General features: G+C 39.6%; 1 protein-coding gene across 1 annotated transcript in view; it reads left to right on the forward strand.

The window, feature by feature from the left end:
• The first annotated feature begins 7,397 nt into the window (after nucleotides 1-7,397).
• col7a1l (collagen type VII alpha 1-like) overlaps nucleotides 7,398-22,043 on the forward strand; it is a 40,972-nt gene continuing 26,326 nt past the window's right edge. Inside the window, exons 1-22 of the mRNA XM_005733518.1 lie at nucleotides 7,398-7,470; nucleotides 8,785-8,965; nucleotides 9,914-10,073; nucleotides 11,339-11,432; nucleotides 12,615-12,788; nucleotides 13,060-13,223; nucleotides 13,979-14,108; nucleotides 14,194-14,310; nucleotides 14,445-14,600; nucleotides 14,894-15,010; nucleotides 15,107-15,253; nucleotides 15,347-15,466; nucleotides 15,687-15,845; nucleotides 17,164-17,277; nucleotides 17,431-17,580; nucleotides 18,087-18,224; nucleotides 18,562-18,708; nucleotides 19,234-19,353; nucleotides 19,924-20,070; nucleotides 20,598-20,888; nucleotides 20,984-21,123; nucleotides 21,547-21,670. Coding sequence (XP_005733575.1) covers nucleotides 7,398-7,470; nucleotides 8,785-8,965; nucleotides 9,914-10,073; nucleotides 11,339-11,432; nucleotides 12,615-12,788; nucleotides 13,060-13,223; nucleotides 13,979-14,108; nucleotides 14,194-14,310; nucleotides 14,445-14,600; nucleotides 14,894-15,010; nucleotides 15,107-15,253; nucleotides 15,347-15,466; nucleotides 15,687-15,845; nucleotides 17,164-17,277; nucleotides 17,431-17,580; nucleotides 18,087-18,224; nucleotides 18,562-18,708; nucleotides 19,234-19,353; nucleotides 19,924-20,070; nucleotides 20,598-20,888; nucleotides 20,984-21,123; nucleotides 21,547-21,670 — 3,163 coding nt within the window. The remainder of the gene's footprint in view (nucleotides 7,471-8,784; nucleotides 8,966-9,913; nucleotides 10,074-11,338; nucleotides 11,433-12,614; nucleotides 12,789-13,059; nucleotides 13,224-13,978; nucleotides 14,109-14,193; nucleotides 14,311-14,444; nucleotides 14,601-14,893; nucleotides 15,011-15,106; nucleotides 15,254-15,346; nucleotides 15,467-15,686; nucleotides 15,846-17,163; nucleotides 17,278-17,430; nucleotides 17,581-18,086; nucleotides 18,225-18,561; nucleotides 18,709-19,233; nucleotides 19,354-19,923; nucleotides 20,071-20,597; nucleotides 20,889-20,983; nucleotides 21,124-21,546; nucleotides 21,671-22,043) is intronic.

Raw genomic sequence — 22,043 nt, forward strand, 5'->3', positions numbered from 1 at the left:
AGCTATTCATTTACAGCACGGCAAAGATCTCAAACACACTGCCAGTGCAGTAAAAGCATAACTGCACAGAAAAACATCTAATGGGGAGGCCGATCCATGACTGAGTCATGTAAACAGTTTGGGATCATCTTAACAGAGAATGGAGTCAAAGTCAGCCAGCATCCAAAGAGGAGCTTTGAAATATTCCTGAAGAGAGTTCAGGCTGTGTATGTATATGTGCAAATGTTTTAATCCCTGAACCCATTTCCCATTTTCATAGCAAAATATAAAGAAATGAAACATGGCCTAAGACTTTTGCTCTGCACTGTATCCTGTAGTACTGTTGTTGAAAGCTGTGATATTAGGCATGACAAATTATGGTAGTCATTAATCATGTTTTTGGTCCAATACTGGTTTAGGTTGAAATATCTCAACAACTAATTAAATTTGACTTAAAACCCAATGTCTTAAAAAAATAAGTCTTACTAAATGTTTAAAACTGCACACCTGATCAACACCGGTTAGCATGATCAGTGTGAGGATGTTTATCTCAAATAATTTCAGAGCTGCTAGGGTGGCCCTTACAATATTTGGAGGAGCTCATAATACTTTAATTTCATTCTCATAAAATTTGATTGAATGTTTAAGTAGATGTTGGCACATTTCTGAATATATTTCCATATTTTCTTCTAGAAACTTCTGTATACACTGAAAAGAAAAGGCTTACAAAAGAATTTCACCATAGCGAAGCTGTCACAAGACTTTCACATTCTGCTTTTTCACACCTTTTCCAAATAAAGATGCAAACCTATTTAGAAGTCCGAAGGTTGATGATGATGATGAATGATGAATACTCAATAATGGTGCACTGCACCGGCTGCCATTCATCACAACACAGTGTGAGTTTGTCCTCCCTTCACTTCAGTAATAAGAAGATACGTGCAGAGACAGATCTCAGATCTGCATTGGTATGTGAGGGTGCAGCCAGCGGGAGAGTGTAGTTTTTTGGCTGTGTTATATTACAGTTCAAGCCTGCCAGCTCTCACTTCCATCTGCAGAGGTTGTAAACTATTCAGCCTTCAGCCATTCTGGCTTAGTCAGACCAGATGGTCAAATCACACTGAGGAATTTTCTGGAATTCAGATTGTTTCATATTGATTGGTTTATTTTTTATGTTATCATTATATACATTTATTGGTGAAATATGCTCTCATGGGGTAAGCATTAAAGTTTATGAATTAGCTCGATGGATGGATTGTAAATGTTTAAAGGTAAAAGAAATTTGTTCTGTTTCCATCTCATGTGTAGAAGTTGAGTGAAGGCAGGTCTCTCTTTGATGTTATGCTTATGAACTTGCACATGCCCATGCAATACTCACGGACACGGACGTACGTGCACAATCCACTATAAAGAGTGTATGGATACAAACCTAATGTAACACATAACACAAACAATGTTCCCTGTGTTAGTCCATGCATTTTAAAGCTTTTATCCGGCATAGAATTAAATGCTAGATTTAGTCTCCTTACATTCTGATGCTGGTCTTACATTTAATCCTTTAATAAAGTAGGTTGTCCATATTCTTTTGTCACAAGTTGAGGTGGTATCTGTGTAGACGCTGACCAATTTGACTTTGTTCATGTAAACTTTTTCAGTTATTTGAAACTGCAGTAAGTGTGAGAGTTGGGGATGGATGGGAGATAATGCATGCCCTGAGTTATGTTTTTAGACTGTTTTAATTTGGGCATGTCTGCACATAGTGTCTGGCCTGTTGCTGAAAGAAATACATTTTTTCTTTCTTTGTTAGCTAACTGAAAAACATAAAGCAATTATTAGTTGAACATCTGATCTGTTTTCCTTGTCCGTCTTGAAAAGCTGAGCTTGTTGGGGAAAGATGAAGAGGTCTGTGGAAGCATCGGGACTCAGAAGAAAGAAATCTTTGCAGTCAAAGGTCTTTTTGAACTTAACCCATGCTCTCAGAGCGGGGCACACAAGCAAGCTGTCTATTGATTAAGTCTGAGAATGACCAAGGGGTGAAACAAGTTATGTTAGAAGTGAGATATCCTGGCTTAATACAACCTCAGAGATGTCCGTTGTGGACTGCCGTGCTGGAGCTAGAAGTGGTAATAAAAGGCAAGACAAAATCATGTTGGCCGCCCATTAACAGTGGCAAATATTAACAAGCCCTTTAACTCCCCATTTCTCTTCTTTGTCCAAGGTCTTTGTCATTCGAGGCTTTCTGTTCTTACTGTATCTATGAGGACATAATGATAAGAATATTTGGGGGTTGTACACTGAAGTAAATGTGTAGATTTTGCTAGTGTATTTATCTTTTAGAGTCTATTTACTCAACAAGCATTAGTGTAACAAAAGATGCGTTATAAGTAGTTTGACAGCTTTAGGCAAAATGCTAGGAACAAGTAGCTTTTGAATTTTTGATATGTTTATGTTAATCTTATCCAACTAAGAATACATGAGTGTGATGCATGATGCAAAGATGGCAGACATAAAGGAGACGCTATTCTTAATAAAGCTATTATTTGGGGCCGGATATGTTCCTATTTATGTGCCAAATAAACAGAATAATAGCATCCTGTGTCCAATAATGAAATTGGCCCATATGAAACATGTTTTCCGGGGTTGTTCCACTTCTGGCAGAATTATACATGAATCGTGTTGAGATTAGAGAGATGAACCAAGTACAGTAGTTAGTTGTTAATGAATAAACGCATCCATACATTGTTAATTTTATATTAAATCTGAGGGGATATTTACAAAAGGTTGCCTTATTCTCATAACATTGGGAGTACCTGGGAGTTTTTAAATGCATTAGTCATTTATTCTGACCCAAAGCATAATCAATTTCTATGTAATAATAATAATAATAATGGATTGCGTTTATATAGCGCTTTTCGGGGCCCTCAAAGCGCTTTACAATTCCACTATTCAGTCACACAATGGTGGAGGCAAGCTACAGTTGTAGCTACAGCTGCCCTGGGGCAGACTGACAGAAGCAAGGCTGCCATATCGCGCCATCGGCCCCTCTGGCCAACACCAGTAGGTGAAGTGTCTTGCCCAAGAACACAACGACCGAGACTGTCCGATCCAGGGCTCGAACCGGCAACCTTCCGGTTACAAGACGAACTGCCAACTCTTTGAGCCAGAGTACTGGCTTTTAGAGTACTCCCCTACTTGCCTTAAACAACCTATAATACAGACACAGGCACATCCCCCCAGCTAACTGAGACAGAAAGGAGCATTTCTTAAATAACCAGGTGTACACCACTGTGAGAGATAATATTCCTATAAATCAGCTAGCATACGAATGAAAATCAGACTTGCGGTTTTTGCAGTCAAAAAGATAAGAGAAGGATTTTCTCTATTCCAGATCATTACTGGGCCTCTGTTTACTCTCATAGCAAAAACTATTATTCTCCCTCTATCTAGATTCTTGTGAAGAATGCTTGTGTTTTCACTGGTGAGACTCATCCATCTGAATGTGCCTGTTAGAAATACTGGCCATCTCCACCCACTTTGCCTTTCACACACCCAAAACCAAACTCTGGTAATTTTTTTTATCTTAACATTGTAGCTACAGTCCATATTTGTTTATCTTTCTTCTCATTATCTGCTGTCACGTGAAAAAAACACGTTTTCACAGGACTGCATAGGCTCTTGTGAAAAACTATGATTCAGTAGCTTGTAGAACCAGCTTTTGTACAAATGTAATTGTTGTCTATACAACGTTATAAGTCTATCATATTGTGGTGGAGGAATTTTGGTCCACTATTATTTACAATGTTGCTTCAGTTAATCGAGGTTTGTGGGCATTGGTTTATGCACAGCTCTCCTGCCACTGTATTTCAGCCATGTTGAGGTTTGGACTTTTTCAGGGGTATTGCAACACCTTGATTATCTTTGTTTTTCAGCCATTCTGTTATAGATTTCTGCTGTGATTGAGATCACTGTTGTCAATTTTTAGCTCTTGGATTTCACTCTAGAATACTTTGGTATAAAGAGGAGGTCATGGACAAGCCCAAATCATTGCTCCTCCACCACCGTGCTTCACAGTTAATATGAGGTGTTTGTGGTCAACATGGTCCTGTGGATTGTGAACTTTAACATTTAACATGCTAACAAAGCCTCTTTGTTTTTTGCTATTTTTCTGAGAATGTTATTTTCCGTTGGCCTTGGGGTAAATGTGCTACGACTTCTACTCCTGGGAAGTTTGTGGCATTGCAATAATACAGATCTGAGTCCTGCAGAGCAGCAAACTGCCAAAACATCTTATTTCGTAAAGATGCCCACACTTGCTGATGAAATTATTAAGAACATATGCCATAAAAACAGAACTCTAATGTTTGCATTTTAACTGCAAATATGACTTATCCAGCACACTATGTCAAAGCCACTGTAATGGCATGTTAGCTTAAGCCATAAAGCCATCAAACATCTTAAAGAGGTAGTTATGATTAGAAATGTACAGTGCACTCCATTTATGACTTATCCTGTCTCTGATTTGGCTGTGATCAAATGATTTATCGCTGAGTTGTATCCTCAAGGTTCTTGTAACTTTTATACCTTTGAATAGAGGACTTTTTTTCATCACTAAACAGCATGTCATAAACAGTTTTACACATTTACGCCAACCTGTATGTTGAAATCCCAGGAGGATCTGCTTTGTAAGACAGCTACAGTAGATTATCAACACAATAACATTAAATGCTAAGTGCTTTAAATCAACGGGTCCTTATTGGACAGTATAAAAACCCCTTTGATGCTTTAATTTCCTTGGCGTCAGTGGAATTTGTTATAAAAGTGTTTACAGGGAGGCTCCTGCCTGCACCTGGACATATAATAATTATCAAACACATTATGCACTTGTTAAGGACATGGAAGTGTATAAGAAGACATCCGAGTTCATGTATAATATGACATGAAAGTTTCTAACCTGGACCTATTTATTTGATTAGTATGCCAGTCAGTCATTGTTACATGTCTACAAGTCTCTTGAGTACAGCAGAACTACGCTGTTAAACTCTTCTTTGTGTATTACTGTAATTAAAAAAAAAAAATACTCTTAGCAAACACCAAAAGCTTGGCTTCTGCAGAAGAGTTCCAACTCCCTCACAAATGAAAAAAAAAAAGCTGATTATGTTTTTATCTTTGAGGGCCTGTAATTACTTTTTTCTTCTTGTTGTTCTTTTGCATATTTTTCAGATAGGAGAAAAGAAAAGGTGGGATTGATGACTGTGAAGTGCAATTTAGGAACTGCATTTGTGAAGAGAGGAACTGGGGAGGAGGAGAAGGTGACTGAAGGAGGAAGACGAGGAAGAGTATGGGTCACTCTTCTGTGTGCATCTTTCTACTGTCCCTTTATCTGACTCATCAAAGTGTTGCAGCGCAAGCTGAAGGTGAGTCGTGATATTTATAAACCTGTACTGCATGCTTACAGAATTAATTTGCGTGAAATTTCCCTTCTCCTATAGCACATCAACTTTCCTCCTTACTTTTTCCACCCCCTCAGTTACTTGATGATTGATTTATTTAACTCAGTGACTCATGTTTGCAGTCATTTTTCTCCATTTAATTTTCTGTCTGTGAAAAAAGAGTTAGGTACGTATTATTCTGAGTCACAGCCACGTGTCCAATTGTTAGCTTGGTGCACAGATCTATAAATTAGACAGGTTGGATGATCAGGCCAAGGAAAGGGCAGGTGCTCAATGAATAGAGTCTGTGCGAGTGCTCCATCATTAAATCTCCACACCTGGATTGGTACATGGGGCAGACACTAGCCCAGCTACAGTTTCTCTCCAGACTCTGTCTAGTCAGGGAATTTAAACATCTGCTGCCCTCATGTACAGTACAGCACTCTGTCAGCTACGCTGTCAAACCCATCCCCCTAGATACAGTACTCCAGCCTCAGGTGCTATTGGATGTCACCAAAAGGTCAACGAGCCAATCAAAAGTTAGATTTCCTCCACTTGGATTGTGATTGGCAGAAGGTGATTGGTAAAGTTGTTGGGCAGAATTATGGAAGGTTATAAATAGCCCAAGAATACATTAAAAGCTGTGCTTCCTATGCAGGTCCTCCTACTGTTGATTAATTATAGTTTTAATTGTTAACCCAACATTGTTCTTAAGGTCCTGTGTTTCATAAAACACAGGAAATAGGTTTGTATAATTGTCATTAAATAATCTCATCTCATACGAGCAACAAATAAGCAATAATGTATGGAAGCTGCTCATTGTGAGAAACAATCAGGTAACTTTAACCCAACTTTTCAGCATCATTAGTGCTTTGTAGCCTCTTTTAACTCAGTGATTTAGATCCCACAAACTTACTGAGAGAAGCAGTTTCAGCCACTTTTGCCAGCTGTCTTTTCTGCAGCAGTAAGCAGCTGTTCTCATTAAATAAGCTATGACAAACTCACTGTGCATACCTGCCCAACACCAAACAGCATGCACTAAAAAATTAGCAACTGGCTCATTGGGAAAATGTAATATAAAAAAATCCCATTTTAATCTCAGTAGTTGGTGGAGACCAAGACAAAAATACTGCCGTGCTGCCACAATGACTGATAGCCCTAGAAAGCAAAGGGCCCTTAGGCTTATAATAGGCTTTATTGAGCAACTACTTCCTGTTCTCACCTATGTTCTTAACGATTATTTTGTAGCACAATACATGTTATTGTTAATTGCATTTTTATTGATGTGTGCTCTCTGATGGGTTACATCTTATGATCTCATGTCTTAATCTTGTCAGAGGCGATTGGAGTAATGCATCAATATTTCTGAGGCTTTTTCTTTCTTGGCAGAATTTTCTGCAGCATATGCTCAAGCCACTGGGCTACATCTAATGTGGAAATCAGTGGTGGTCCAACACCAAGGTGTATGCAACCTTTGAGATATCAACATAGATAACCTTCAAGAAAACCATTCCTAATCTCTCAGCATGTTTTGTGTCCTTATCCTGGGCATGTCGATCTCACCTGCCAGCCTAGACAGACGAACTTCTGGATAATTGATCTTGTTTTCCATCCCAGTCTGTGTCTGTCTGACAGACACCAACCTCCAGCTGCTTCTTCGCTCAGTCTTCACAACATTTTATGTGCGTTTACTAAAATCCTTCAAGTGTGAAATGCATCCAGTAAATGGAAAAGCCACATGTTTATTATAGGGTAGGTAGTTGCTTTTATGAGGCACAACTCGGACCGGAAAGTATGAACATTGTTTTATCTCTTCAAAGTGCATCAATGAGTATAAGTCCTCGCTAATAGATCTGCTGTTGCTGAATATATGATACTACAGCTTCCAAAGATAATAGCGCTTGAGAGGCCTCCAAAATGCTATTCCCGGTGATATTTTGTTTCCTTCGTGTATGGCCAGAAATGTATAGGTGTGTGAGGAGGAACATAATGTTAGGCCGCTATGGGCTGAAGACATATGTCACCCCCAGTGAATCCTGGGATTGCAGCCAAAGGAAGAAGGGTGAGATAAAAGAGGAGAGAAAGCTTGATAATGAAATAGAAGACAGCAGAGAATCGCTTATCACTTACAGAACAATCAGTTGCGCCTATCTCCTATTCACTAGCCTAATCAATGCTGTTGTCACTTTGGTTTATTGCATATGCAATACCAGAATATTGACTTACAAGGTGTTTGCAGACACAGCAGTTTGTGCATGTGAATATGTGTCGGTGCACTTGCGTATTCAGTGCACCAGTTCACTCAAAAAAGCATCTAAATCCCATCAAACCCAGCAGATTCTTATTTTAAATGCGTTTGTTTGCTTGGGCAAGGGTACTGACCCTGATTTTGGGTGTGTTTACCTTATTATTCTAAGCGTTTCTCATCGCTGTACTAAAGTTTTATTGCTGGAGTGCTCAGAATATTGATAGTCTCTTTGGCTCACTTGTGTCTCATTAAAAATTCATAAGGATTTGTGTGAGGCTCTGGCTGCATGACAGAAGCAAATGAAAGGAATCCCCTCAGCAAGGTGGAACAAGACTGCTATCTGGTGGTCAGTGTAGGAATTAAAGATGTCTGAAGCAGCAGGAGGCTAAATTAGTGTTTTTGAGGTTTCAGAGGGAAACCCTTAAAGATAAATGTAATGGAGAATTACATTTTGATAAAATGTCTTATTCAAGTCTTGAAACCAGCAAAAAAAGAAAAAAAAAGCCAAATTCAGTAGCTGAAAATGATAGATTGCATTTTTAACTAAAGGATAAAATATTCAAATATGGCTTGGGCAATTTATAATACTAAAAGTTATTAAAGTAGCACTGATAGTGATAGATAATAGATTAAAACATTTAGTTAATGAGCTCAAATGAGGGCAATATTAGTTAAGTAAATTTAAAAAAAGTGAGTTCTGTTTAAAACCTCACTTGGTTTTCTCAGTCGGTTTTCAGAGAACCGATATTACCCTGGTAACCAAACGATATGTGACAGTAAACCACGGTGTAAAGTGCCATTTAAGTGGTTGATAACAGTTTCTACCAATCTGTAGGCAGCATAGCTTTCAGGAACTGTTGGGTATTTATGTAGAATTAGAATTTGGAGAACTCACAATCCACGAGCCATAAAAATACAAAAAAGGATATAGAGAGTATAGAGATATATAGAAGTTTCACCTTTTTTGAAGTTACTGACGAGGTAATGGAATAATAGCTACATATTAGTATTAGTGCATTTCTTTTTAATTCTTGAATCTTCTTAAAATATATCTTATTGTGTCTTTCCATGCTTCATGTATATGCTACCATTTTACACATATTAATTAATCTTTTCTTCTTTCCTCAGCATGCAGGACAGTGGTTCAGGCCGACATAGTGTTTCTGGTGGATGAGTCCTGGAGCGTGGGTCATAAAGACTTTTCCAGAATCAAAGACTTCATCTCAGCCATCATCTCCTCCTTTCAGGACAATGTGGTCGGAGCTGATGGGGTCCGTTTTGGAGTCACTGTCTTTGGGGATGTTCCAAGGTAGAAGTCAGTCCTGAGCTTGGCACATCGCATGAACCTTTGTGGCAGCTTGGCATAAATTATATTCAGCTGTCTTTTCTACATGATCACTTTCTATGACCACTGACAGGAGACGTAAATAACACTGATCATCTCTACATTATGGCTCCAGTATCTAGTGGGATATACTAGGGAGCACATGAACCTTTTGTCCTTGAAAGTTGATGTGTTTGATTTGTTACAAGAAGGAGAAATGGGCAAGGGTAAGGATTTGAGCAAGTTTGTCAAGAAACAGATGTTGGTGGCTAGACAACTGGGTTGTCTGCAGCTCTTCTGGGCTATTTTTAGTCTGTAGTGGTTGGTATCTATCAAAGGTGGTCTGGGGAAGGAACACCAGAGAACCAGCAACAGGATCATTGATGCACTAGGGGAGCAAAGGCTAGCCTGTGTTGTCTGATCCAACAGATGAGCTACTATAGCTGAAGGAGTTATTGCTGGTTCTGATGGAAAGGTGACAGAATACACAATCCTTCGTGGTGGCTGCATGTCCATACTTAAAACCTCTCCAGTGGTGAAAGCACCATCAGTGGGCTCATGAGAATTAGAAACTGAGCCGTAGGTGTCCCGGTCTAACAAATCACATTTCCTTTTACATCACGTGGTTTGTTGCAGATTGTGAACACCCTTTTATGGAAAGGGTTTTCCCTAGTGACTGTGGCCTCTTTCAACAGAAAAAAGTGGCTCAGGAATGGTTTGGGGAGCACAACAATGAGTTTGAGGTATTGACTTGGCCTCCAAATTCCCCAGATCTCAATTCTATTGAGCATCTGTGGAAGTTGGAAGTTGGATTTTAAAACAATCAACTCAATTATAGGAGTCTTGGTCCTTAGCATTTATGTCAAAGTTCTGTGGTCTAATGTGGAAAAATGTTTCTATCTGATCCAGTTTTGTGCTTCTATGTCCATGCAGAATGCGGATTGCTTTGACAGACTACAATTCCCTTGAGGAGGTACTCAGAGCCATCAAAGACCTTCCCTATGAAGGTGGATCCAGGAGGACTGGCATGGCACTCCAGTTTCTGGTCGACTCTGTTTTCAGCCCCGTCATCAGGCGGGATTCTGTCCCGAAGGTACGCTGCTTTACACAGCGAGGTGGATTGTTATACACTGAAAAAGAGAAATTTAAATCTTGGTAATTTTTGACAACATGTTGTTTCACAAGCTTTGGGGAAATTATTGATTTGAGATTACTACCCATGCTGCAAAAACATGCATGTACTGTCTGTTTCGGCCCTGTGTGAAAGGAAATGACTAGTCAGGAATCTATATTTCCACTCCACAGGACATGTGGAAAAAACAAATAAACAGGTTTACCATTCTCACACTGCTGTGAATCTGATTAAACCATCGTGTTATATGCTGAGAATACAAATTGATAATATTTGAAAGGTGCAACAGGGAACAGGATTTATTTTGCTTTCTCTGGTGCTTTGGAGGAAAAATAAAAGATAAAGAAAATACATTTTCCACCACAGATTTTCATCGATTATCAGATGGAGATAAGGCGTGACTGCTAAACATCCAACAGATGGTCATCCACAGTGACTCAACTTGGTTTATGCCAATGACCTTAAAAAAACAAGTGTTAAATTGGGCTTGGTGCATTTCTTGGATCCTAACTTGTCTCAGAAGTTCCTTGTCAAATATCCAGATACACTTTCTTTCCCACAACTCTCCTTTTCTATCAGACACATTTCCCTGACAGTCTAATACTGTAGTGTAGTCACAGTATAACACAGCTGGTTAGCATTCTAATCATTTCTCTATCTCTGTGTGCATGTGTGAATCATCTTGCTACAGCACACTGGATATGGGAAGGTGGAGAATTGAGGATTAGGCTGATATATTGAATTGTACAGCATGCAAAGCAGCAACTACATTCTCCTGTGGATGCTCTCCACCTCCCTTCCTCACTGACTGAGGGGTGAACTTTGAGTGAACTGAGAGAATTTTCCTTAATGGGGAAATTATTAGACTCAGCTGCAAGCCAGCATCCTTGAATTCCACTTTGAGTTTGGGTCTGATTTATTTAATTATGTTTTCAATTATGTGCTAAACTGCATCAAAAGGCTTTGGAGGCTTTCATGAGAATGGTACTGTTTGCATGGATGCTCTTTTAACACAAACAAATGTTGTTTGGAGGCTTGATTTAAGCCTCCAGTGGTGCCAACAATGGTTGAAAACAGAGGTTGAAAGAGAGCAGCTGAAAATGACCCGTATGTGTTTAAATATAATACATTTTACTAGCTTTATATTATGCATTCATTTATCAAGAATTAGCAGATCTTCACATTATTGTCTTTTCTTTACATATGCCATTTTCTGTCCTGTGCAGATTGCTGTTTTGATCACAAATGGACAGTCGGACGACCAGGTCAGTGCTGCAGTCAGAGCAGTAGCAGACAATGGAATTACTGTCTTTGCAGTAGGTGAGTGTGGAAGTTGCTATTGTGAATTCTTTCAACATCCCCACTGCAGCAGCCCTTCAGATTTTATCCAAGCTCTGCCCGCTTATCTGCAGTGTTTGCAGTTAGAAATTCATGTCCTGTGCATTTGAATTCATTGGATTCAGTGTGGGTATTTGTGTGTAGGAGTCTTATTTCTGAGTACCTGAGCGCGCTCATGCTTCTGTATGTATACACAGGTGTGTGTGTGTAAGGATAACTGATCGATCCAGCTTCTGTGCTTTGTATGTAAAGGCACACTTTCTGATAGTGTTGCATCATCTTTCTCCCTCCTTATGAATGCACCAAGTTTACTTGCACATACAGTACCTTGCCCTTTTCCCCCTACTCACAGGCATAAGCACACAAGCCCACAACTTACTCCTCACAGCCTGCAGCGATGCAATAATTACTGCTCATTAGCCAATGGTGTGCTAATCGCAGTCATTTTTCATTAGGCAATTCTGTGCCTTCCCAACCCACCCACCCCCACCACTGACACCGAAACCTGCTCCTCTCGTTCATCACCACCGCGTGGCAGCTCGACATGAATCTTGACCGCTAATGCAAAGCCAATATTACCTGTAGAGCTAGAGCAGCCTGGAAAGCATAAATTTAATTATGTCAGCGCCTCCCTGCTCTATGCAGCCTTAGACCTCGTAAGAAATCAACATGCACATTCATGTTGTTTATGTGCAAATTTCATACTGTAGACAACTTATTCAGAGTTGCAAAATGCAAAAATCTCCCAGTGGTTTTCTTTTGTGCATTAGGAAAACTTAAATACTTCACGCCTTGGCATTTAGGGCCCACTTGCACAAACTGAGATTCGTTCCAGAAATTGAATGACTGTGGTTATTTATATGTAAAATATATGTGTATATGGGCACATATTGGAGCTTTTCATATTGAATCCGTCAAAATGCAACACCTCCCCCTGGTGGAGATCAGAAAAAATACAAACAAAACCATTTAATATCCACACAGTGTGCATTAATCGAGTAAACTTCCACATAATCAAAAATTTGTTAATAATACCTTTAAAAAAATCTTGTCATATGTGCACATTTTTTTTGTTTATCATCTTGAATTGGTTATGAAACATTTTTATGCGCCTTGGCATAAAAGACTTTATTTCATTATCTTCTTATTTATACTGAAAACCAGGCCTCACGGGGGTTGATGAGGCAGAGCTTAGGAGGGTTGTGTCGGAGCCACATGCCGAGCATCTATTGCTGGTCACTGATTTCTCTACCATGGACACCATCCTCCCCAAACTGTCCCGCAGAGTGTGCCTCACTGCCTCTGAACCCCCACGTCCTGTGAAAACTTCCAAGCCTAGTAAGTTCTTCGTAATATGCTGAAAAAGCTGCCTACTCACTGACAGCTGTTTGCATTTTCATATTGACGAATTGTATTGCACTCTCGCACTTGAAAGGTATAATAAAAATGAATAATAACATTCTTTTATTTCACTGTACTCTGCAGCTTCTTTGCTAACATAATCTATCTTGTAGACATATTTTACATCAACTTGCATATTTTCTGCTCCATGTTCCGCTCCTCATCCCGTCTGTCTCATCACTCTTTCTACACTTACTTTTAATCGTAGGCGAGGAACGTGTGGTGGGTCCCAGAGACCTTCAGGTTAGCGAACTGGCCCACAGTTCTCTTAGACTGACGTGGAGCCAGGCCACGGGTGATGTCACCGGATATCGCCTCCTGGTCACTCCACTGAGCTCGGAGGGACAACTCCTTCCTGTGCAGCAGAGGCAGGTGAGGAATTGTCCATAGATAAGGTCACTGTTGCATTATTGTTGAGCTAGAGCATGCAATATGTCATCATACTGACTTTCATAGACAGTAAAGCATTTAATTCATGAATTAGTTGGACATCTCAGTTTTTTTTTACTGCTGATTAATCACCTCACTCTCCATGGAATTCCTCTTTAAAACACATCGATTACATGAACTTCTCATATTAAAAGTTAAAACAGCTGACAACAGCAACTCACCCCTGTGATCAGTCTAAGTAGTGGATTCATTTCAGTGAGATTTATCTCTCCTGCAGTCATTGTGTAGCACTCCAAACTCGGTGAATCATTTACAAAAGCAATCAACATGAGCAGTCGTCTCAATGATATCAGTGCTTCTTTGTTTCTGCCTAGATTCTGCATTATGTTATAAAACGCAACATAAAACCTAATTTAATTATCGTGGACAAAAGTCTAAACAAACTGTAAAGATGTCAGTGGTTTTTAGAGTTAGATATATAAATGAAATTGAAGCAATAAAGGCAAAACAGCAGGATATTTATGTAAGCGTACTTCCCAAAAATGTCTCTCTGTTCCATTGCAGAGCCTCCAGGTATGTTTATCTTCTGCTCTGACTTGATCATTCTTCCTCTTAATCAATCATCCTCTTCTAAACATCATTCTGTCTTCCACTTTATGTCTCAGGGAAACACAACATACACACTCAAACATACACACACTCAGATCCTTTTGTTCTGCTGTCTGTGTATGTAACAGATGGATCTGAAGGCAGATGTGAGCACAGCCATGGTGACAGAGCTGAGTCCCAAAACCGACTATTCCCTCACCGTCTATGCCATGTACCCAGGCCTCATAGGAGACTCTGCGACAATCAAAGTAAAGACAAGTGAGTGTCTGCTCATGCACCTAGTGTCTCTATTTTTAATTGTATGCTGTCATCTTTCCCTGAGCAACAGGTGTCTGTCTTTCAGCGCCTTTGCCCGAAGTTTCAAACTTCCGTGTTATTGAGGAGGGCCTGTTCTCCCTGCGCCTCGGCTGGACACCCCCCCAGGGGAAGCTAAATGGATTCAAGATCTTCATCCCGAGATGTATGCTGACATAAGTGCATGCTAGATGTTAACTTTGTTTCCAGAGGGGTTTGTTGAAAGAAAGCTGTAATGGGTTCTAATAAAGAGGGTTTTTTTTAAGTATTATTTCTTGTGCATTTATGATTGTTCTCCAGCCAACAGACCAGGATTCATTTATGAGCAGCTGCTTCCCAGAGACATTTCCTCTCATGTGATTGACAGTCTGGAGGAGGATAAGAAGTACACTGTCAGTATTTATGCTGTGTACCCTGAAGGACCAAGTAAACCGGTTTCAGTAGTGGGGAAGACATGTAAGTTTATTAGCTTGGCTCAAAACCCCATCATTATGTTCATTTACATAAACAGGAAAGCCAGAGAGCACGCTCCGGCACACTGGAAGCAGTTTATTAACTGCTTTAAATGTCTCTTCAAACAACACCTAAGAGCAAATATTAAAGTGCAGTACCACAATATTTCCACAGCAGGGTGGTATTGTTTTAGTAAAAAATATTAACAAGCAGACTCTATTCTCTACTCTGTCATGTCATTGTGTATAATTTACCTAAATTTACCTTTGCATGTATGTGTGGGATGTGCTTAATAGTGAAGTTGGTGCCAGTTCATCAGTTTCTGGTCCAAAATGCCACCACAGACACCGTTCAAGCAAGGTGGGCATCAGTTAAAGGTGCTACAGGATACCGTTTGACATGGGCATCTACAGGTATCGTGGTTAAGTACCTTTCTTGCGAAACAGCTAAAATGCGAAATATTTAATTTAATACATCTCTTTGCTTAAATGTCACTTTATATCTTGTAGAAGGCCACATAGAAAACATAAACCTCGGGGACAATTTTAACTTCTACATGATACAGGGCCTCCACACAGGCTCTGAATACACCATCACCATCAACCCCATCTTTGGAGACATTGAGGGGCCTATCACCACTGCGAAAATCAAGACATGTAATTAAAAAATTTCAAAATAAAATTGCACCAAAGCAGTAGATAAGATGCATAACAGTCCTCTTTGTCTTTCACTATCTCTCTTTCTGTCAGTGGAAAGTAGTTCAGTACAGACTCTGAAAGTATCTGCTGTGAGCACAAGTACTGCAGTCGTCTCATGGAACAGTGTCCCGGGGGCTACAGGATACAGACTGGCATGGAGACCCACCCCAGGTGATTTATTCAGTCACTATTGTCTGCCGCTGTTTACCTTGTTTTTTGCTGATATTCTCAACTCGGTTATTTTCTCAAATGACACTTTAACCATAGCAACATGACAGTAGCTTGCGATGAAATACAGGGAAAGAAGGAGGATATTTGCCTCTGATACGAAGTGAAAGTTTGAAGTCACTGAGGAATAACAGACTAACTGTAATGTTAATATTATTTCTAGAGTTTGTTGGTCGGGATCGTCCCAGGCAATTGGCTCTGAACACCAGCACTACACAGTACCAGCTGAAAAATGTAGCCCATGATACGGAGTATGTCCTGACGCTTTACGTGCTGTTTGGCGCTGCGGTTGGACCTGGCATCGCTGCCACGTTCAGAACTTGTAAGTAACCTTCGTTCACCAGACATCATATTCAAATGTAGGAATAAGCCATTTTTTCATCTTTTTCAGTAGACTTTTTTTTTTCCAGAAAACTTTTGGGTGTAGCTTTAGTGTTTATTAGAAGGAAGTAAAGATGTAATAAATATTATTTTTAGAAATTGTGTTCCACACTTACCGGAGCAGCTTCCCAGGATGCTTACTGGCTGTTATCAATGAAATCTGACCTCTAGTTGTCTTGTTCCTCTGTGCGGCGTCATCTCAGTCATTCAGTAAGTATAATGGCGAGAGAAAGAGATCTGGTTTTGTTTGATTGGCATGTGGCCATGGTAACAGGAGTATATCTATGTTCTTATGGTGCTATGTTTCCTCAGTTCAATATTGCTTTACCATTCTATTGCAGACACACACATACAAAAACACTGGGTAACACTCTATAGAACTTTTTGACGCGTACCCAAAATAGCCCATAAGTCATAAGTCACATTAGGTGCTTAGTTAGCTGGAAAATATGCATTTTTCCAGCTTCCCATTATGTGCCTTTTAGAGCTCAGGAACATAGGACCCTTGGGGCACAGGAATGACTCCATTTCAACCACAGTTCCTACTTCTGTCACTTCTCTTAAAGTCTAAAAGAGTTTTTTTCATGACTGAAACTAGAAAGCTAAATAGTTTTTCAAACTTCTCTGTATTACTGAAAATACTCAGATATGCCAGCTTGCACAGTCTATAAGCAGTAGAGCTGTGGAGCTGTTCCCATTATTGGTTCTCTGTTTTGTCTGTTGTGGGTGCATGCACACAGGTGACGTAATAATGATGTCACATCATTCCACTGATATCCAGGAGCACTTATATCAAGCTTTCGCTATCAAGCTAACAATGCCTGGGACGAAAAATATTAAAAACGAAACATTAAACCTTATAAACATGAATGCAAAGAAATCTTGAAACCTTGATAAGAAATTTTGATATGTAAATGGTTCATGAGGAGAGAATTGAATTCAGTGGTGCAATGCACAACGAATTTTGGGGGCAACACTACATGCTAAACAGACTTTTTTGTTTGTATTAACCATGACCACACACATCGTCACTGACCTCTGTTACATGTGTAACCACACCCAACGAATTGGAGTCCTGACACTGAAGTGAGCAGTGCATTTAGTGATCAGCAGACTTTCAGCAACTTCCAAAATGGGCTTTAAGAAAAAAAGTCACGATGAGGAAATCAAAAACGCCAAAGATTTGTGATTCATCTTTTTTACTTGAAACAGGGTATTTATAAGATCAACCCTTGATGTTTTTTCTTTCATTTTTTCAGCTCCTTTGGGTTATGTCTCTAACTTCAAGGTGACATCCTACACAAGCACCACTATAGATGTGGCGTGGAGTCCCATCGTTGGAGCCACCGAGTACAAACTCTCATGGAAAACAGGTAATATATTTATACCTATTCCTTCCCATTACACCATTTTAAAGCATCCCAGCATGCAAGCCCGATTAAAGACCCTCTATTTACCATACATTATCTTTACAACAGATAGATAGATAACTTGTCTTTTGTTTTGTTTTCGTCTGATGCTTGCAGATAATAGCAAACCCCAAGTCCAGTACCTGGATCGTAGCATCCTCTTCCATCGTCTCAAAGACCTGAATCCACAGTCTACCTACACAGTCACCATCTGTGCAGTGTATGGCAACTCAGAGGGACCAGAAATCTCCTTATCTCAGCTCACAGGTACTAAACATATGTGAAGTCTCAGTGACTTTGAATTTATCATGAGCCATCTTTAGATCTAAAATGGCTCTGTGCAGCTGTGCCCCCATCGTAATTAAATGGGAAGGGTACGGCAAAGTTCCCCAATCTGTGCCACATAAACCCTCGTAAGTGTCGCCGTTTGACTGACATGTCATGTACTTTGGTCTTCCCGTTATAACCACAGTTCCTGCTGCTGTCACTTGTAGTATGTGTCACTGAGTCCAAGTCAGCAGGGCTGCTATCATTCTATCACTGTCACTGTCAGAGTGTTATTCCGAGCTTCAAGTGCTAAGTTTATTACAGTGTAAAATAATAGGGAGGGGTAAGTAAAGTCACATCAGCAATTTTTTCAGATATTTTAATCACATATTTTGGGATTTCTGGGTCCTTAATGCATTGTGATGTGAAAAAAATAATAATTGTCACAGCTTTATGGTATAAAACCTGGATTAACATCTCCTGTGGTCATGTTATGTTATGCTTAGCTGCAGTGTCAGAGTCAGATCCAATCCAGCCAGTGAGGGAGGTGAAGGTTGAGGACATTGGAGTAAATTCCTTCACACTATCTTGGAAAAAAGCACCAGGGGCTTCTGGATACAAAATCTCTTGGATCCCATTTCTTGGTAAGAAACCACATAAATAAACCCCCCAAATGTGTATTCTAATGCCTCAGGCTATGAACAAGTAGACATAATATACAGTAGAATTACAACTGCATTTACATCTCTGGATCAGAGAAGCTGAGAAAAAACATTTTCACTCAGGTCGATGAAAATATTAAGCATGTCTTAAATTAAAAATATTTGCAGTATTTTCCTATTACAGCATCTAGCAGCATAATGAGTTACCACTCCTCAGTTTAGACTCTTGTGGCTCATTGTATAACAGTTTCATCCGTAAATGACTGCAAACACGGTTGTTTGACACTTTCATGCTAGATTTAATTATTCTGTGCACTAGGGGGTGATGAGAAGTCCCATGTGGTATCGGCTGATTTTGCCTCCTACACCATCCGCAACCTGCGAGAGAGCTCAGCTTACAAGATCCAGGTGTCCTCCATGGTGGGCAGCAGGGAAGGAAGCGCTGTCCTGGTCACAGCACGTACCTGTGAGTCCTGCCTGGCCCTGGTAGTTTCAGGGAAATGTTCAGTAATATATGTTTCACCAGTTTCCTTAAACAGATTATGTGTAAATGCCACTACGGTGGCTTAAAATTTAGTAAATTTAAAAGTACCTCGTATTGAAAGTTCCAATGAGCAGCTACCAAAATGCAAGTTAAACACTTTGAGTCAACTCAAAATCTTTTATCAGAGACTATGAAAAACTTCTCCAATTACTTTGAGCCTCATAAAATCACTACGTTTAAAATGGTTGTATTTCAGGAACAAGTCATTCAAAACTTTTGTCAAACCTCTTGAGTCAAAGCTGAAAGTTTGCACTTCAATCACATATTGATGGCCTAATTTAAAATCTAATGTGGTGGATGCAAAAAAAACCCTTTTATGTACATATATGCGCCTAATACTGGGAATGTTAAAGTTTATATTCATTAGGACGTATGATATAATAAATCCACCTAATGTCACTTGTTTCTTTATGTCATTATTCATCAGAGCTATTTTGTGTGTTTCAGTGGATCTTCCCAAAGTAGAAGGATTTGTTGCTTTGAATACAACAGATAACAGTACTGTTCTGAACTGGACACGCGTAGCTGGTGCCTCAGGATATCGCCTCTCCTGGAGGCACATCTCAGGTCAGTAAGCAACCACAACTTGATAAAGCACCTTCTTATAATTCATGCAACTTTCTTTTAGGCTCCAGAGATGAATTACATATTATGTAAATGATATTACACTGCATACAGAGACCTGCCATAAACATTCTTTTATTTAGCAGGTCTTGGTCTGAAAAGGCAATATTTGCCTGAATAAAACACAAGTATCCCAGCATGCCAGGAATAATTGTTTAGAGATCTCACAGTGTTTTAACCATGATATGTCTTTTGTGAATAAAGTGGCAACATAAGCACCCTTTTGTTAATAAGGTGAAAAGTCTTATTAACAAAATTCCCAAAGTAATATTGTCATAATTGACAGAATCTCCGTACATGTAATTTGTCACCAGATGTTCAGATAAATCATTTTTACTTGTAGATTTGACACATTATTTTACAGGTTATTAAAAAATACTGTTTGCTTTCCTTTTTATACACTCAAATCCATTTTAGTATAAAGATTTATTTTCCTATTTCTTATTTCTTGAAACCATACTGTCACAAGTGATCACTTTGCAACACCATGTTTTCTATGTATGTTTTTTTCAGTGTTTGACACAAAAACAGAAATCCTTGGCCCTGGATTCACCTACTATAAGATCAGTGATCTCTTGTATGGCAGAACATATCTTTTCACCATCAGACCTTTGTATGGAGAAGTGGAGGGGCCTATAAGCACCATGTATCAGAGAATATGTAAGACTCTCTCCAAGTTGTTTGACTGAATGACAGACATACACTTCAGATCCTTCTGTTTACTTTAATACATCCACTGATCAGGCTATAATACCTACAGTCACATCACACTATACTGTGTGTGTATTTTTATTTTTGTAAGCATAAAATTGACAAAGCTCAAATTAGCTTCCTGAAGAAAAGAAATGCTATCTTAGCTAAGTGTTAAGCTATTTAGCACTACATCTCTCATATGGCCATCTTATTCTAAACTTCATGAATGCTTAAAAATGTTGAACCTATTTGTCTGACTACCCATGCATCTTTCTTAGCTTTCTATTGTCAGCTATTCTGTTTGTTGATATTCAGTGAACACCTACAGGAGCTTTTTCCTAAGACTGGTACAAGCTGAAAACCCAAACTGAAGAATGCTGCAGCAGTGTTTTATTGCTTCCTTTGCAATCCCATTTGTTGTTCCAGCAAAGACTCTGTTTGACTCCAGAGACTTCAAGCGTTTGATTTATTTGTTATGGTTCTGTGTATCACAGTGGGACCAGCTCGCCCAGCGTTAACAGTCCAGCCTGTGCCACCTACAGTGCCCCCCCATTCCCCACCTAACACTGGGGACTCCCAGACTGCCTCTATCATCAACACAACCACTGCTCAATCACCCATGAGGACCACCTGGCACCCTGATGTTGTGCTTCCAACTGAGTCCTTAACAACCAAGAAGCCCCACGTTCAGCCAAGTGTCACTGAGGGCAAGGCAGGAGTAGTCACGTCCTTTCGATTAACCACACTGAGTAGAGTGACAGAGAAAAAAACACCACCACAACCAGGTATTTTAGAGATTCTCTTATATTTTTTCCCTCATGCTAAATAATATGTAGCATATTTTTTAGTTAGAACTGTTTTCTGTTCTGTTTCTGTCCAGTGTGCGGTAAGACCAAAGCGGATATAGTGTTCTTGGTGGATGAGTCGTCGAGCATTGGCACTGACAACTTTAGGAAGATGAAAGACTTCATATTTCGAGTGGCTACATACTTCCCCGTAATTGGTTCACAGGGCACGCAGGTTAGTTGCTCAGTAAAAACTTTTCTTTGTACTGTGCTGAAGATAAAACTTTCAGGTGTTTAATTTTATCACTTTGGCTGTGAGTCTGTTTAGACAATTACAAATTGGACTCGATTGCAGTTTTTGAGTCATAATAGCTGCCCGGAAGGTGAGTCTCATGTGCAGGCTTAGACCATTAGCAGTAACATAATGTGCTCTTCTCCACCAAATGGGCTGAATCAGACTCAAACATTGGCAGAAAGGAGACGCATGGCATAATGCCATTTTTTTTGTCAGCCAAGGAGGCAAGCACAAGCAAATATATAGTTCTTATGATCTTTGTTTTGAAGAATGAAGTTTCATCACAGTCACCTGTGATCTAAAAATCGTTTATATTGCTGTTATGATGATGTGCATTTTCTTACTCTCTCAATCTTCTTTCAGATAGCTGTGGTTCATTACAGCGATGAGCCTCGCATTGAATTCCGCCTTAATGACTTCAAAGACAGAAACTCTGTGCTCAGGGCTCTCAGAGCGCTGCGTTATGGAGGGGGCAACACCAAAACCGGTTGGTGATACTCACACAGATGTGCACCATGCTTTGTCTCAGTTTGCCAGCTGTCTCCAGTGGATCAGGAGCCTCTTTTACTATTTCCTGTATTGAAAACCGTAGCCTTTTTAACAGGTGTCACACTGTTCTGTTACCAAAAGCCTGCACACTGACTGCTGACGTAGTTAGTGTCATATGAGATGATCTTTTATTGTGCATGGGCAAATTGAATTTTGCGTAAAAAAAAGAAAGAAAGAAAAGTTGTTGAATCAGTGAGATGATACAAGAATTCATATGGTCCAAGACCACAAATAATAACATGGCTGAAGAATCTCATTACAGTGCTGGAAAACTAGCAAAAATAATCAAAGGAGCTTGCAAAGAAAAGCGT

The sequence above is a fragment of the Pundamilia nyererei genome, unplaced genomic scaffold, assembly GCF_000239375.1.
Source record: "Pundamilia nyererei isolate P.nyererei 1_Seehausen unplaced genomic scaffold, PunNye1.0 scaffold00052, whole genome shotgun sequence".
Classification (NCBI taxonomy): Eukaryota; Metazoa; Chordata; class Actinopteri; order Cichliformes; family Cichlidae; genus Pundamilia; species Pundamilia nyererei.